The 13112-nt window shown below is 40.1% G+C and overlaps 1 protein-coding gene across 5 annotated transcripts in view; it reads right to left on the bottom strand.

The window, feature by feature from the left end:
• The window catches only part of CNKSR2 (connector enhancer of kinase suppressor of Ras 2), a 382062-nt gene that overhangs the window by 159564 nt on the left and 209386 nt on the right, over nucleotides 1–13112 (bottom strand). For all 5 annotated transcript variants that reach the window (XM_040338243.1, XM_040338244.1, XM_040338245.1 and 2 more), the window contains 2 exons: nucleotides 12079–12168; nucleotides 6653–6867 (listed from right to left, as the gene is read on the bottom strand). In XM_040338243.1, the coding sequence (XP_040194177.1) occupies nucleotides 6653–6867; nucleotides 12079–12168 (305 nt within the window). The remainder of the gene's footprint in view (nucleotides 1–6652; nucleotides 6868–12078; nucleotides 12169–13112) is intronic.

Genomic DNA, 13112 nt, shown 5'->3' with positions numbered 1-13112 from the left:
CTCTTATGTCAATTGCGACAATTGCAGTAGAGAGACCAATGATAATTATTCAAAAATCGGACGCCAAAGCTTAATTAAAAACAATATGCAGTTTGTGCAGGATAGTCAAAGGCTGCCCCCCCACCCCATACCATACTTCTCAACCATCCATTTATTCCTTCTGGATGAATGGATTGCTGCAAAGAAATCCTAACCTTTACCATTGATGTGGGAAGGAGGAACGGCTATTCCTTCTTCCCACATCGTACTATATGCCACCTCTTAAGATTTAATTTAATAAATATGTTTTATTGAAAATAAATTTTGAATTGCCTTAAAAACCCCAGAATGAGGACCCAGCTTTGTAAATGTTTAAGGGATGATGGCAATTACACCCACAACCACGAGTTTCTTTTGTTCATAAAGTGAACCTTTGTTATTTTTATTAAAAAAAAGAAGAAGAAACAAACAGGTCATATTTACCTGCTCTGTGCAATGGTTTTGCACAGAGCAGCCCCAATCCCCCTTTACTGGGGCCCCCCGCTGGCGCTCCAGGCCCCTGCTCTTTGGCAAATGCCCCCAGGGAAAGCCACTTTCCTTTGGGGAACCCATGTGTGCTTGCTCCAAGCCGCCCAGTCTACATCTATTGACATAGACCGGGTGACTCGACCCCACTCCCCGCTCCCACATCACAGCATGTGATTAACAACAGGGGGAGCCAATGGCTGCTGCTGCTATCAATCTGCCCAATGAGGAGGGAGACAGTGATGAGAGCCTCTGCTCAGGCAAGAATAAGTATGAGGGGTTGCTGCAGCACAGGAGGTCTTCTTACCTCAATGCATAGAATGCATTAAGGTAAAAAACCTTGAGTTTTTAAATTCACTTTAAGGTAAAGCAAACGAAAACTACATATGATGCGGTCTGTCAGTAACCGTGTTAGGTGTTAGCTGCAGTTGAGCTTTAACCACTTCAGCCCCGGAAAATTTACCCCCCCCCTTCCTGATCAGAGCACTTTTTACAATTTGGCACTGTATTTATTTAACTGACAATTGCGCAGTCATGCAATGCTGTACACAAACAAAATTTGCATCCTTTTTTTAACCACAAATAAAGCTTTCTTTTGGTGGTATTTGATCACCTTGGCGGTTTTTATTTTTTTGCACTATAAACAAAGAAAGAGCGACAATTTTGAAAAAAATATATACATTTTTACTTTTTGCTATAATAAATATCTCCAAAAATGTTTTTAAAAAAACAAATGTCTTCATCAGTTTAAGCCAATATACATTCTTCTACATTTTTTTTTACCAAAAATATCGCAATAAGATATTTTTTACTATTAAATGGCAGTGATCTGCAATTTTCAGCACTACTGCGATATTGCGGCGGACAGATCGGACACTTTTGACACATTTTTGGGACCACTGACACTTATACAGCCATCAGTGCTATAAAAATGCACGGATTACTGTGTAAATGTCACTGGTATGGAAGGGGTTAAAACTAGGGGCCGATCAAGGGGTTAAATGTGTTTGACTGTCTGGGGGAGGAGACATATCACTGTTCCTACTTACTAGGAACAATCTGTCTCCTCCACCCTTACAGAACAGGGATTTTTGTGTTTACATACACAAATCCCCAATCTGTCTTTTGTGCCCCCTGATTGCAGGGGCCTCTGGCAGCTCTTAAAGGAGACAACATACCCATATGTTTTGCAGGCCCGTGCCATTTCGCCAACGTATACCGGCGTGAGCCAGTCGGCGAGTGGTTAATTTGATTTTCAATTATGTAAAGTTTATCTAAATCTACTAGTCCGTCTAAGGCCTTGTACACACGGTCGGACCAAACCGATGAGAATGGTCCGACGGACTGTTTTCATCGGTTCACCGCTGAAGTGGCCTGATGGTCTGATGTGCGTACACACCATCGTTCCAAAAACCGATCGGGTCAGAACGTGGTGACGTCAAACACACGACGTGCTGAATAAAACGAAGTTCAATGCTTCCAAGCATGTCGACTTGATTCTGAGCATGCGCGGGTTTTGAACCGATGCTCTCTGTACTAACCATCGGTTTGGACCGATCGGGCAGCGGTCCATCGGTTCGGTTTGGAAGCATGTTTTAAAATTTTGGACCGAAGGAAAACAGACCAATGGGCTATACACACGGTCGGTTTGGATCGATGAAACTGAACCTCGGTCCATTCTCATCGGTTTTGTCCGACCGTGTGTACGGGGCCTAACACTACCATCTTAGGACACTGCTGCTGTCCAAAGGTGTCTTCCCTGCTCCTAAGTGGATAGAGGTGCTACCCTAGGGTGAGAAGTGTGTTACTGACCAGATCACCACGTGAGAATAAAGCAAATAAAACCTAAAGCAGAAAGCTAATGCAACCATTACATTGTTTTAGAATTTAGAGACACTTTTTGACAAGGCTATAATCTTTACTTTAAACATTTTAGTACAGGTCCACTTTAAAGAGTCAGATTTAAATGAGAACATTTATTCAAAATCACTTCTATTTGCTTGGCTTCTGTAATGAAGTCCCTTTGTTTCTGTAAGATAAAAACACAACTCAGCTCTTTTTCTGTTAAATAGGCAGTTTTTATTTCAGCCCCAGGTGTACTAAAAATCCATGATAATGGCTTATGTTCCTGTATTTCTAGGAAACACCGCATAGATTGTATTCTATTTATGTAGCTTTTCAACTTCGGGTTTTATTTTTTTTATTCTTGCCTTATGTTTCATAAATCATTTTGCCTGGCCAGTCTGTCGTTATTGATCCAGAGTTTCGACAACCTTAAGTATTTAGTCTTTACCTAAAAGTCCTTTTCTAGTCTCAGTGAAAATCTTCACATATATAAAGATACAATTTATAATTAGCGGTTTTTAAATATAGCTTTATAGCTTAATATCTGGTGCTATAAAGTAAGTGCTTTTGCAACAGTGCTGTAAACCAAATTGCACTAAAGGCTTTAAAGGGTCACTAAAGGATTTTTTTTTTAGCTAAATATATTTCTTTACCTTACTGCAGTCTTGGTTTCATGTCCTCATTGTTCGTTTTTGCTCTAATGCTTCTGTGTTCTGAACACTTCCTGGTTGTCTGTTTCCTGATGAAAAAGTCATGGGAGCTTTCTATCTGTGGTCACTAATCAAGGAGGTGTGATTACTGTGTGTCTAAAACCCCTCAACACCAATCAGTTTCGTTTTCCAAACCATCACTGCCCTGTATTGGCTCTGTGACTCTGTACATCACATAAGCAGCAAACAACATGCAAAAACGAAACTGAAACGGCAGGCACTCTATATGATTGATTTGTATCTATTTTTAATCATTTTTAAAGGAATCAGTTAACTATTATGTTTCTATACCCTGTAAACAGTCATTTCAGCCCAATTTTTTTTTTCCTTTACAACTCCTTTAAACATATGGAAGGTAAAAGGCAACAAAATACTACCTGCGTACTTCAGTCCCGCAGTGCAGATATATAAAATAGATAAATACATGTATAACCCACAGCACATATTCTCTCGAAATATACTTTTAGATTTCAGTTTTCCATTCTTCAATCTGATGGCTACAGGTTACTCTACTTTTCATTCAAGTCAGGTTCTTTGAGTTACTGAAAAACCTCTTTTAAAGCAGTATTTTGTGTCATGTTCCACAGAGAAATCGTTTTACTGGGGTCAAATTGTAGCCCACTGAATATACCAAGTAATTTATTGTACGCACATGGTGTCTTGTGCAAAGAGTCATCTGATCTTTGGTTAACTACTATTTGGATTATGTTAAGGCTTCCTTGTAAAATACTCTAGTAAATGAAGAATAGGTCATTAATGGTATTTGTTGAAAAAAAGCTGTGAGGACATATTTTACCATAATTACTGGGAGATGTAGATGGCAGTGAAAAGACAACACCTCAACATCAAATTATTCTGACCCAGTTTATTAAATCAATAACTGCTATGGGCATCTGCTAAAAAATAAAAAAAAATTGTTAATTGCAACAAATGAATTGGCTACAGATTCTATTTATTTGGAAATATGGGGGGGGGGGGCTCAGAAGGGTGTTCTGTTTGTAGGATCAGAACCTTGAGGTCTTGCCTCAGGTGTTTTCTTTGTTCTCCCTCCCTTCCCCTACCATACCCCCTCTTCATATCCCCTCTGATACCACCACACACCTTCCTACTGCAGAGACTATTTTCCTCTTATTTCCCTCTTGAAGCGTATTTAACTTTCTAAATGGATTCAACTGCACATCCTGGTCAGTGTTTTGCCGAACCCTCACAACATAACCATGGTCTACCCTTGTATCAACAGATTGCCATTCTGAAAGGCTACAGAATCTTGTTCTAGTTTTACTTGGAGTCATGGCATTGACCGCTACAAGTTTGGAAACCACCAGTGCTTAGTTTATATCTGCATGTTTCTATAGAACTTGTACCTTAAAATATATTTACTAAAAAGCACATGTTATTTTTGTAAAAATCAAAATTGATTTCTAAATTAAAAATGATTTAGATTGTATCTTCTGGAAAGCTAACCATTGGGGGGGAGGAAAAGCTGAAACATTGCCCACACTCTGGTCATGCTGGCGTGCCAATGTCAGCTAAAGAGGCAGAAGAACCATGTGGGTAAAGGGACTGGTCCCCAAAGAGATAACAAGCAGGGAATAGTGCTCGGTCCCAAGGACAGGAAATTACCTTTGCATATAGAGGAAACTGACTGAATGCTTACACCATGGGATGGGTTAGTAAGATGTATTTGTAAGCTAGACTGAGGGGAAATTGTTTTTTAAATGTATGCACAATGTATTACTAATATTAGATTTTTCCTCAGAGCTGGACTTTAAGGCTACTAAATACTTTAATTCTACACATAAGAACTAAAATGCTGGATGTTCTTTAACCAGTTTTATTGGGCAATACAACCAATTGAAAACAATTGTTCACCGTTCTCCATGAAAAATAGACAATCTATGTCTATACTTATTCATAATGCTGGTCAAATTGTTTATGTCAGACTGGGACTGACAGTCTTTGAATCTTTACAACGGTGGTCAAATCTCCTTCCTTCCCTCATTCTTTACAACAAATCTGCTTGTGAATGGACAGTCCTAAAGGAAACTTTATTGAGATTGCATTCTACTCCTTTTGAAAAAGGTTAAGTTGCCTGGTTGTCATGCTAACCATCTGGCATTATTGCTTTTTAAGCCACTGATCCAAAAAAGTATGCATATTGAGAGTGTTGTCAATCTAAATGTACTTGCTATGTAAGAAATTATTGAAGCCAGAGTGTCAGTAAGAACTCACATTTCCAGGAGAGGTCAGCGATGGTTTCCCCATATGTCTCCTGCAACAGGTTTCCTTATCTGCAAACGCCATTAAACCTGTATATTTTGAGGACCCTAAGGCCTTGTACACATGATCAGTCCAAACTGATGAAAACGGACTGAAGGCTGAAGTCTGATGGACTGATGCTCTAATGGTCTGATGTGCCTACACACCATCAGTTCAAAATCCGATCGAGTCCAACGCGGTGACGTAAAACACAACGACGTGCTAAAAAGAACGAAGTTCAATGCTTCCAAGCATGCGTCGACTTGATTCTGAGCATGCGCGGGTTTTGAACCAATGCTTTTGCGTACTAACCATCGGTTTGGACCGATCGGTCATCAGTCCATCAGTCCATCAGTCCGATTTTAAAGCAAGTTTTAAAACTTTGGTCTGAAGGACAAAAGTCTGATGGGCCATACACACGGTGGGGTAGATTCAGTAAGATGTGCGCAGTTTTTACGTAGGCGCAGGGCACCGTTTTTGCCCTGCGCCCCCGCAAATTATCTGCACTACCCTCGATTCACAGAGCAGTAGCTCCGTAAATTGCGTGGGCGCTCCGGCAAAATGCCCGGCGTAAGCGCGCACAATTTAAATGATCCCGTAGGGGGTGGGAATCATTTAAATTAGGCGCGTTCCCGCGCCGAGCGTAGAGCGCATGCTCCGTCGGGAAACTTTCCCGACGTGCATTGCGGTAAATGACGTCGCAAGGACGTCATTTGCTTCAAAGTGAATGTGAATGGCGTCCAGCGCCATTCACGATTCACTTACGCAAACGACGTAAAATTTAAATTTCGCGACGTGGGAACGGCGGGTATCCTTCGCATTGGCTGCCCCTGCTATTAGCAGGAGCAGCCTTACGCTAAACACGCAGTACGCAAACGACGTAAACTGCATACGCAGGGCGCGCGTACCGTAGTGAATCGGCGTTCGTATGCAATTTGCATACTATACGCTGACCACAACAGGAACGCCACCTAGCGGCCAACGTAAGAATGCAGCCTAAGATATGAGGGCATAAGAGCCTTATGCCACGCATATCTTAGGCTGTAGTCGGCGTAACGAGCTCTCTGAATCAGGAGAAGTCGTTACGCCGGCGCAAGTAAGCAATTGCGCTGCGTAACTATGGTTACGCAGACGCAATTGCTCTCTGAATCCGGGCCGGTAGGTTTGGACTGATAAAAACTGAGCTTCAGTCCGTTTTCATCAGTTTGGACTGATCGTGTGTACAGGGCCTAAGAAGTCCACACTCTATCTCAATCACTGAAAAAGATGCCCACAAGGACCAACAACTCACATTTATTTGTCAAATTAAGATGCAAAAAAAAACTACTACTTACGTGATATGTTGCTGCGTCTGCTATAGAGGGACCGAGACCCTCCTGCCGTAGGGAATCCATCTGTGCTCCAGGAAGTAGGGCATAATGACTTGGACTTGTGTTTTTCTCACCTTTCTTCTTCGATTTCTTCCCGGTATCTTTTTTGGCGTTTCTCTGCATCATTAATTCTTCCTGAATGATTTTATCATTACTCATATACCGGAGAAGAGAACTTTCTGAGCAGAATAAAAAGTAATGGTCAAATTATTCTGGTAAAACCAATGAAAAAAAAGACTAGGGTAATATTTTCCTCTAATATTAACATGATGTAGAAAAATTACATTTTTTATGCAACTACAGATATACTGCAGTAGCTATGTTAACCTTTAAGGCGCAATGTGAAAAAAAAGCATTTGAGATTTTTACCGATCATCTTCTTTTACTTTCCTTAGTAGACAGAAATATGTAGTTAAAAGTAAAATAGTGTAGCCCTGAAGACCATTTGCAGCACCAAGTAAATCTGAAGCATTTCCCATACAAAAAACATATGCCAAGACTGGCTGTCCTGGGTTACAAATATGTGGTATTTTAAAAGAGGGTCCTAGCACTATGCTTAGGGCTCATTGCAGAGTTAAAAAAAAAAAAATTATGGTGTCACGTGGTTTCTTTGGCTGTAGGTTGCTGGACTGCAGCCAAAGAAACCCCATGCTATTGACACCAACATTTTTTTTTTATTTTTTAACTCTGCAATGAGCCCTAAGCATAGTACTAGGACCACAAAAAGAAAAAAAAAATAGGCCCAGACCATACACCTCTTTTAAAATATCACATGTATGATAGCCACAAACTGGTCTCCACTGGGGTCAATCATGTCAGATTAAAGCACAGATCCTGTGTGTGTACTATTCATTCTTTGTGTATGCTGTCTGCAAAAAGTTGTGCTTGTCTCAGAGATCAAATGAGACTTTGGAGGAAGCTGCAGGTTTTATGGAGAGATACAGCTCTGAAGACACCAAGACTGCCAAGCCTATGCAGTACTACAAATCAGGTCCAACTGCTGAAAACTATAACACCTGAGGTTTTCACATAAATATATAAGGTCAATTTAACATTGGGTTGATATTTTTAAAAAAAAGTTGAATTCTAAAGCATGGTCACAGGTTAACTTTTAATACAAATACAAAAAGTAATTGCCAGTTTGAAAAAAATTGGAGTCAAATATTCCTTTTCCGTTTTTTGGTTTTATCCAGCAAAATTGATAAATTTATATATTTTCTGGTGCAAACCGTATTTTACATGTGGCAGAGATTGTTCTTGTCCTGGTGTTCTGAGGGTGTGTGTATGTGTGTGGGGGGTACTAATAATTGTAATGGAAAAAAAGCTAAGCTTAAGCTAAAACTCTATTTATAAGGAATCTATAGAACGTATGCACATCCACATCACCAGACAGAAGTAAAAGCACATGCCAAATTAGTCATTAGATCCACAAATAATCAGCTAAAATCTTAGTTGGCCTTAAAGCCCAGCTGAAGCCACAGAAATAACTATGTTTTAGATAATACCAAAAGCTTACACTTTCATTCTACCTCCACTTCCTTTTTGTAGCATTTGTCCATGGTGTATAAAGAAGACTGGACAGTTTAAGGCCTCATTCACACTTGCACATGGGGTCCATTAACCATTTGATGTGGGAGACACAGTGGAGTTTGCCAAAGATTATCCCCACTGAAAGCGATGGGAGGCTGACAGCTTCGGCAGCTATTTACAGCTAATCATGCAGCGATTACTTGCAAATAAACATCCCAGGACGTAGACAGTCTGTGTCTAAAGCTGATCATTCACAAGTAAATCGCTGCTTAAGCAATTACATCTGAGTGGCCGTGAATAGCTTGTCATTCTCTTATTGTTTTCAATGGGGCCTCCACATGCAGCTTTCCCCTGGAAACACCCGCTGGGTCTCTCGCATCTAATTACCAATGTCCTCATTCACAAATGCGCATCAAACTGGCATCAAATAAGGCCTGAACATCCACCTGGCAGGACTTAAACTTGTATACACACGCTTCAGTTGCAGCCTTGCAATTCTGAAAAACAGATGCTTGATGCTTAAAAGCCCATGAAGCACTAACAGATCTGGCAGAGTGTGCTTTACCAACGAATGGTGGAGCCCATAAGCTTGAATGATAATTTGTCTGAGCAATGGTGGAGCAAGGAGCAGAGAGACCACCAGGGAGAATCCTTAGGAAGTGCAAAGAAAGAATCTCATTGCCTAAATTAGCAAGTAGCTGAGAGGTAAACTCCCACAGTGCATACCATGTCAAGGCAATGGAAAAAAAAGTTTCTGAGCAGGACACCAGGGTGAAAAGACACCTTCTGTTCTGGTTGAGGTGGAAAGCGGAAAACACCTTGAGGAGGAAGGTGGCTTCATGCTTTAAAACAGCTTTGTCCTAAAACTGAGGAGGGCTACTTACAAGATAAGACTACTAAATCAGAGACCCTTAACACCGATGTGGTAGCAACATGAAAGGCTACCTTGCAGTAAGATTAGACAAATGAATATCTCTAATAATCACTTCAGAAGCTGCCTTTTGAATCTAAGGATTAAGTGATTAAGACACAGGAGAGTGAACAGGGTATAGGTATGTGCAACACCCTGAACAAAGGCCTTAACTACGAAGTGAAAAGTTAAGAGGATCTGAAACAGAAAGGTCAACGCCACATTTTTGTCCTTTGACGATACTCAAAGCCAGATGCTGAACCCAGACCTGGATGAAAAAAAGGAGAGAATATGTCCCAAGGGGTACTTTCTAAGATGAAAAGTTCCACCTGAATGCCACCTTCTCCAGTGTGATAAGAATCACAGTAATGCCCCCCATTTCATTCCTGTGAAACAGATGATGGAGAATCAGGACTGACAGAAAGATATAGATCACATTGAACTGATCCAATGGGACCATTAAAGCATGCACTGTGAGGGACCAGGGGTCCAAAGTCCTGGCCACAAACCTGTCCAGTTAGTTGTTGAATATGGGTGCTATAAGATCCACATCCAGCGTCCTTCACTTTTGACAAAGATTGAAAAACCTCTAGATGGAGAGTGGATTCCCCCAATCCAAATGTTGACAGCTGAGAAAATCAACCTGCCAATTTGCCATACCTGGGATGTAGGCGTTGAACAGGGCTAAAATGTAAAGGTCTGCCCAAGAGGGAATCAAATCCACTTCCCTTTGAGTGACATGACTTCTGAAGGCCGACTGACATGGGCTTCAGCCGTGACATTGTCAGACTGCATTAGTGTCAGGTGTTTTCACTAGAGAGTCCAGTGTTGAAGTGACAATTGAATCACTCTGAGCTCCAGAATGATGGAAGGCAGGCTTCTTGTGATGACTAGGTTCCCTACACCAAGAGGGCATCTAGAACTGCTCCCCAGCCTGGCTGACTGGCACTTGTAATGAGAACCTTCCACATCTTTGGAGGAAAGAGCTTCCTTGATTAAAGAACTAGTTTGAAATTCCACCACATTAGGGAGAGTCTTGCCTTGGGGTTCAGATGTATTTTGCAGCAGGAGGGATTAAGTATGTTTGCCCCATGCTGACAAAATGTTGATTTGCAATGGTCTGAAATGAAACTGGGAGTACAGTTTGGTTGCTCTGGTTCACTTAAAGGAGGCAACCATTAGGCCCATGACCCTTATGAGGGCATGAAGTAAGAGCTTTCCCTGCGCCCTACGGGCTAAGGTATGACTGGGGGTCTTGTTATGACAAGAGATAACAGATCTACCACATGAACTGACCACTTTTGTAGGAAGTTTTCCTTAATAGGATACTACTTAGCAAAATGTTTGGGAGGACTAAAAATATTTTCTAGGTGAGGCCAGTCCCTATACAGAACAGGCTCTACCAGAAGTTAAAGGCATTTTATGCATTTTAAAGGGACCCCATTGTAGATTCCTCATCACCCAAGGACATTAGCAAAAAGCTAAGACTGAAGTTAGCTGCATATAACCTATTGGTAATGAAAAAAGTGTGCCACACTGTATGACTAAGAAAAGAACATTTAAAGTGTTTTTAAGCAAAAATAATACAACAATGTGTGATAGCACAGGATTATAAAGAGACAAAAAGATGCGACATTTCAATTAAGCATTATTGACCAATAGGGATGTTCATGAAGTGCAGCAGATAGGATACATCTTTACACAAAATGTCAAGATTTGCATATAAAAATTCAGCTGCCTAGATGTCTGGATCAACTAATTGTACTGAAAAGCAATACTGACTGACTTTAACTGTTGCTTGTGCTTTTTCAGCTCACATATATTCACATTAAAAATGGGTTATGGATACAGTGCCTGTTAATCAGGCTCTATGTATAGTTCTGTAAGAAAGGATGTGACCCAATGGTAGGAGCAGGGGTGGCAATTCTTGGAAGGCATGACAACAAAAACAATTCACTAATTTGGTATTGTTCCAGGAAAAGACATTTGAATTTTGTTTTTTCGCTATTGCAGAAAAAAGTATGTGCATGTTAAACTTGCAATTTTAAAAATAAATTCCAATATGCATGACCTGGCAATATACATTTTATTAATGTTTTAAATAAAACTATGGATGTAGTAGAAACAAAGCGTGCACATTGTTTGAGCTTGTCTATACTGTCTATGTACAGATTTAATCTCACTTTTTATAAGGATACTGTCTGTGATCCCTACGCCTCATTGTTAAAATTAGTGGTTATATTACAATATTTTGTGTTGTCTGGTTTACTTGACACCATGTTGCTTATGGCTGCACTCAATGACCTAGGACAGGGATCTCCAAACTACGGCCCTCCAGCTGTTGCGGAACTACACGTCCCATGAGGCATTGCTATACTCTGACATTCACAGACAATGACTAGGCATGATGGAAATTGTAGTTCCTGAACTGGAGGGCCATAGTTTGGAGACCCCTGACCTAGGATATTCATTTCATGCATTACAAGTAAAAGTGTTATGCTGTACTAAACCACACCAACCCTACATTTCCATTTATTGGTCAACGTTCAGATTAACAGACAGACAAGCAAAACAATAATACAACTTTTCCTTTTATATGCAAAAATGATGAATAAATGATTAAAATTAACCTATGATTTCACCTGGCAGAGTGGCCCCAGTTCCCTAATCCCTACAAATGCTTGCAGATGTTTGCAAAGTTCTTAGAGAACATCTTTGGATTTCCAAACCCCAGAGTGCTTTAATATGCAAATGGTAACCAGCATTGGCATGGTTAATCGAAGGCTTACCTCCTCCTAGCTCCTATTGGTCTTTGAAGGATGCAATATGACAACTGTAGATGTCATTTGCATATTACGGGGCCTTTAATTTTAAGGAATCCAAGGACCTAGAGCTACTTTACCAGGTAATATGAGCCCACAGGCTTGCCTTAAGGCTGTAAAAGACTCACCTCTTCTACTGTCTCTTTTTATCTTGGTGGGATCTTCATAATCACCAACCCAGTTATATTCTACAGGCATGGATATAGGTCTTAATTTTCCTAAATGGAGAAGGTAAAGGGATGCTGATAAAACATACTTCTTTTCACACCAATACCATTGACTAGAAGTGTTGCTTATTTTAAAACACGGAACAGAAAAAAAAAGTTGATGAAGTCATCTCAATATCCATAGGACAGAAGTAAGTAGCAATTTGCAATAAAGTTGTTAGAATTCTTGCTATGATATTAATGACCTGGAAATAATGGATTTTTCCAGACATTATTCAGCAGATTAGGCACACAATCATTTTATTTTTACAGTGATGTTATGCACCATGTTATGTGGGCACAAATTTTTTTTTTTTTCCTTTTGAGGAGACTGAAATGCACCTTTGACATGTACATTGCAAAGTGGCATTATTGACACCTACTGATTGAAGGTGCATAATATATAAGCCAGAATCCCCCAGTATATTTACTGTGATTGGAGCAACTGTTTTAACAATTTTATGTCTAATGAGCTCTTTTCCGGGACATGTAGATGATGCTCTGTTCTAGATGTGAAGTGTTAATTAACCTTCCTGGAAAAGAGAAATGAGAACAAGCCTGTGGAACTCAAAACAGACCCTTAAAATAATGAAAGGCTGTATAAACACCATCTGTGAAAGCACCAGTGCTGTAAGAGGGCTGTAAGGAGACATTATGTTGAATGTTATGGGGTAGGAGGGAAGAACACATTTCCATGTTTTTCTATATTACATAGGATACATTTTTAAAGATGTCTTTTTGTGGTACATGATAATTAAGACCAAAAATTATATAGTGTGGGAAAGCATGACCGATTCTGGTTTCAACTTTGCAACTCTTGATTGTTTTACTATAACAGCCTGAAGAGCAACTACTGTGCCTGTAATAGGAATATAGGTGTGTCAGCTGAAGTTTAGCTAAAAAAAATATGATTTTTAGCTTTAGTCACATTGCTTACCAATAATGAAGTATGTCCC

This window comes from Rana temporaria, chromosome 2, assembly GCF_905171775.1.
Source record: "Rana temporaria chromosome 2, aRanTem1.1, whole genome shotgun sequence".
Lineage (NCBI taxonomy): Eukaryota > Metazoa > Chordata > Amphibia > Anura > Ranidae > Rana > Rana temporaria.
The sequence above is the reverse complement of the archived record's forward strand: the minus strand, read 5'-3'. Positions and strand labels throughout refer to the sequence as shown.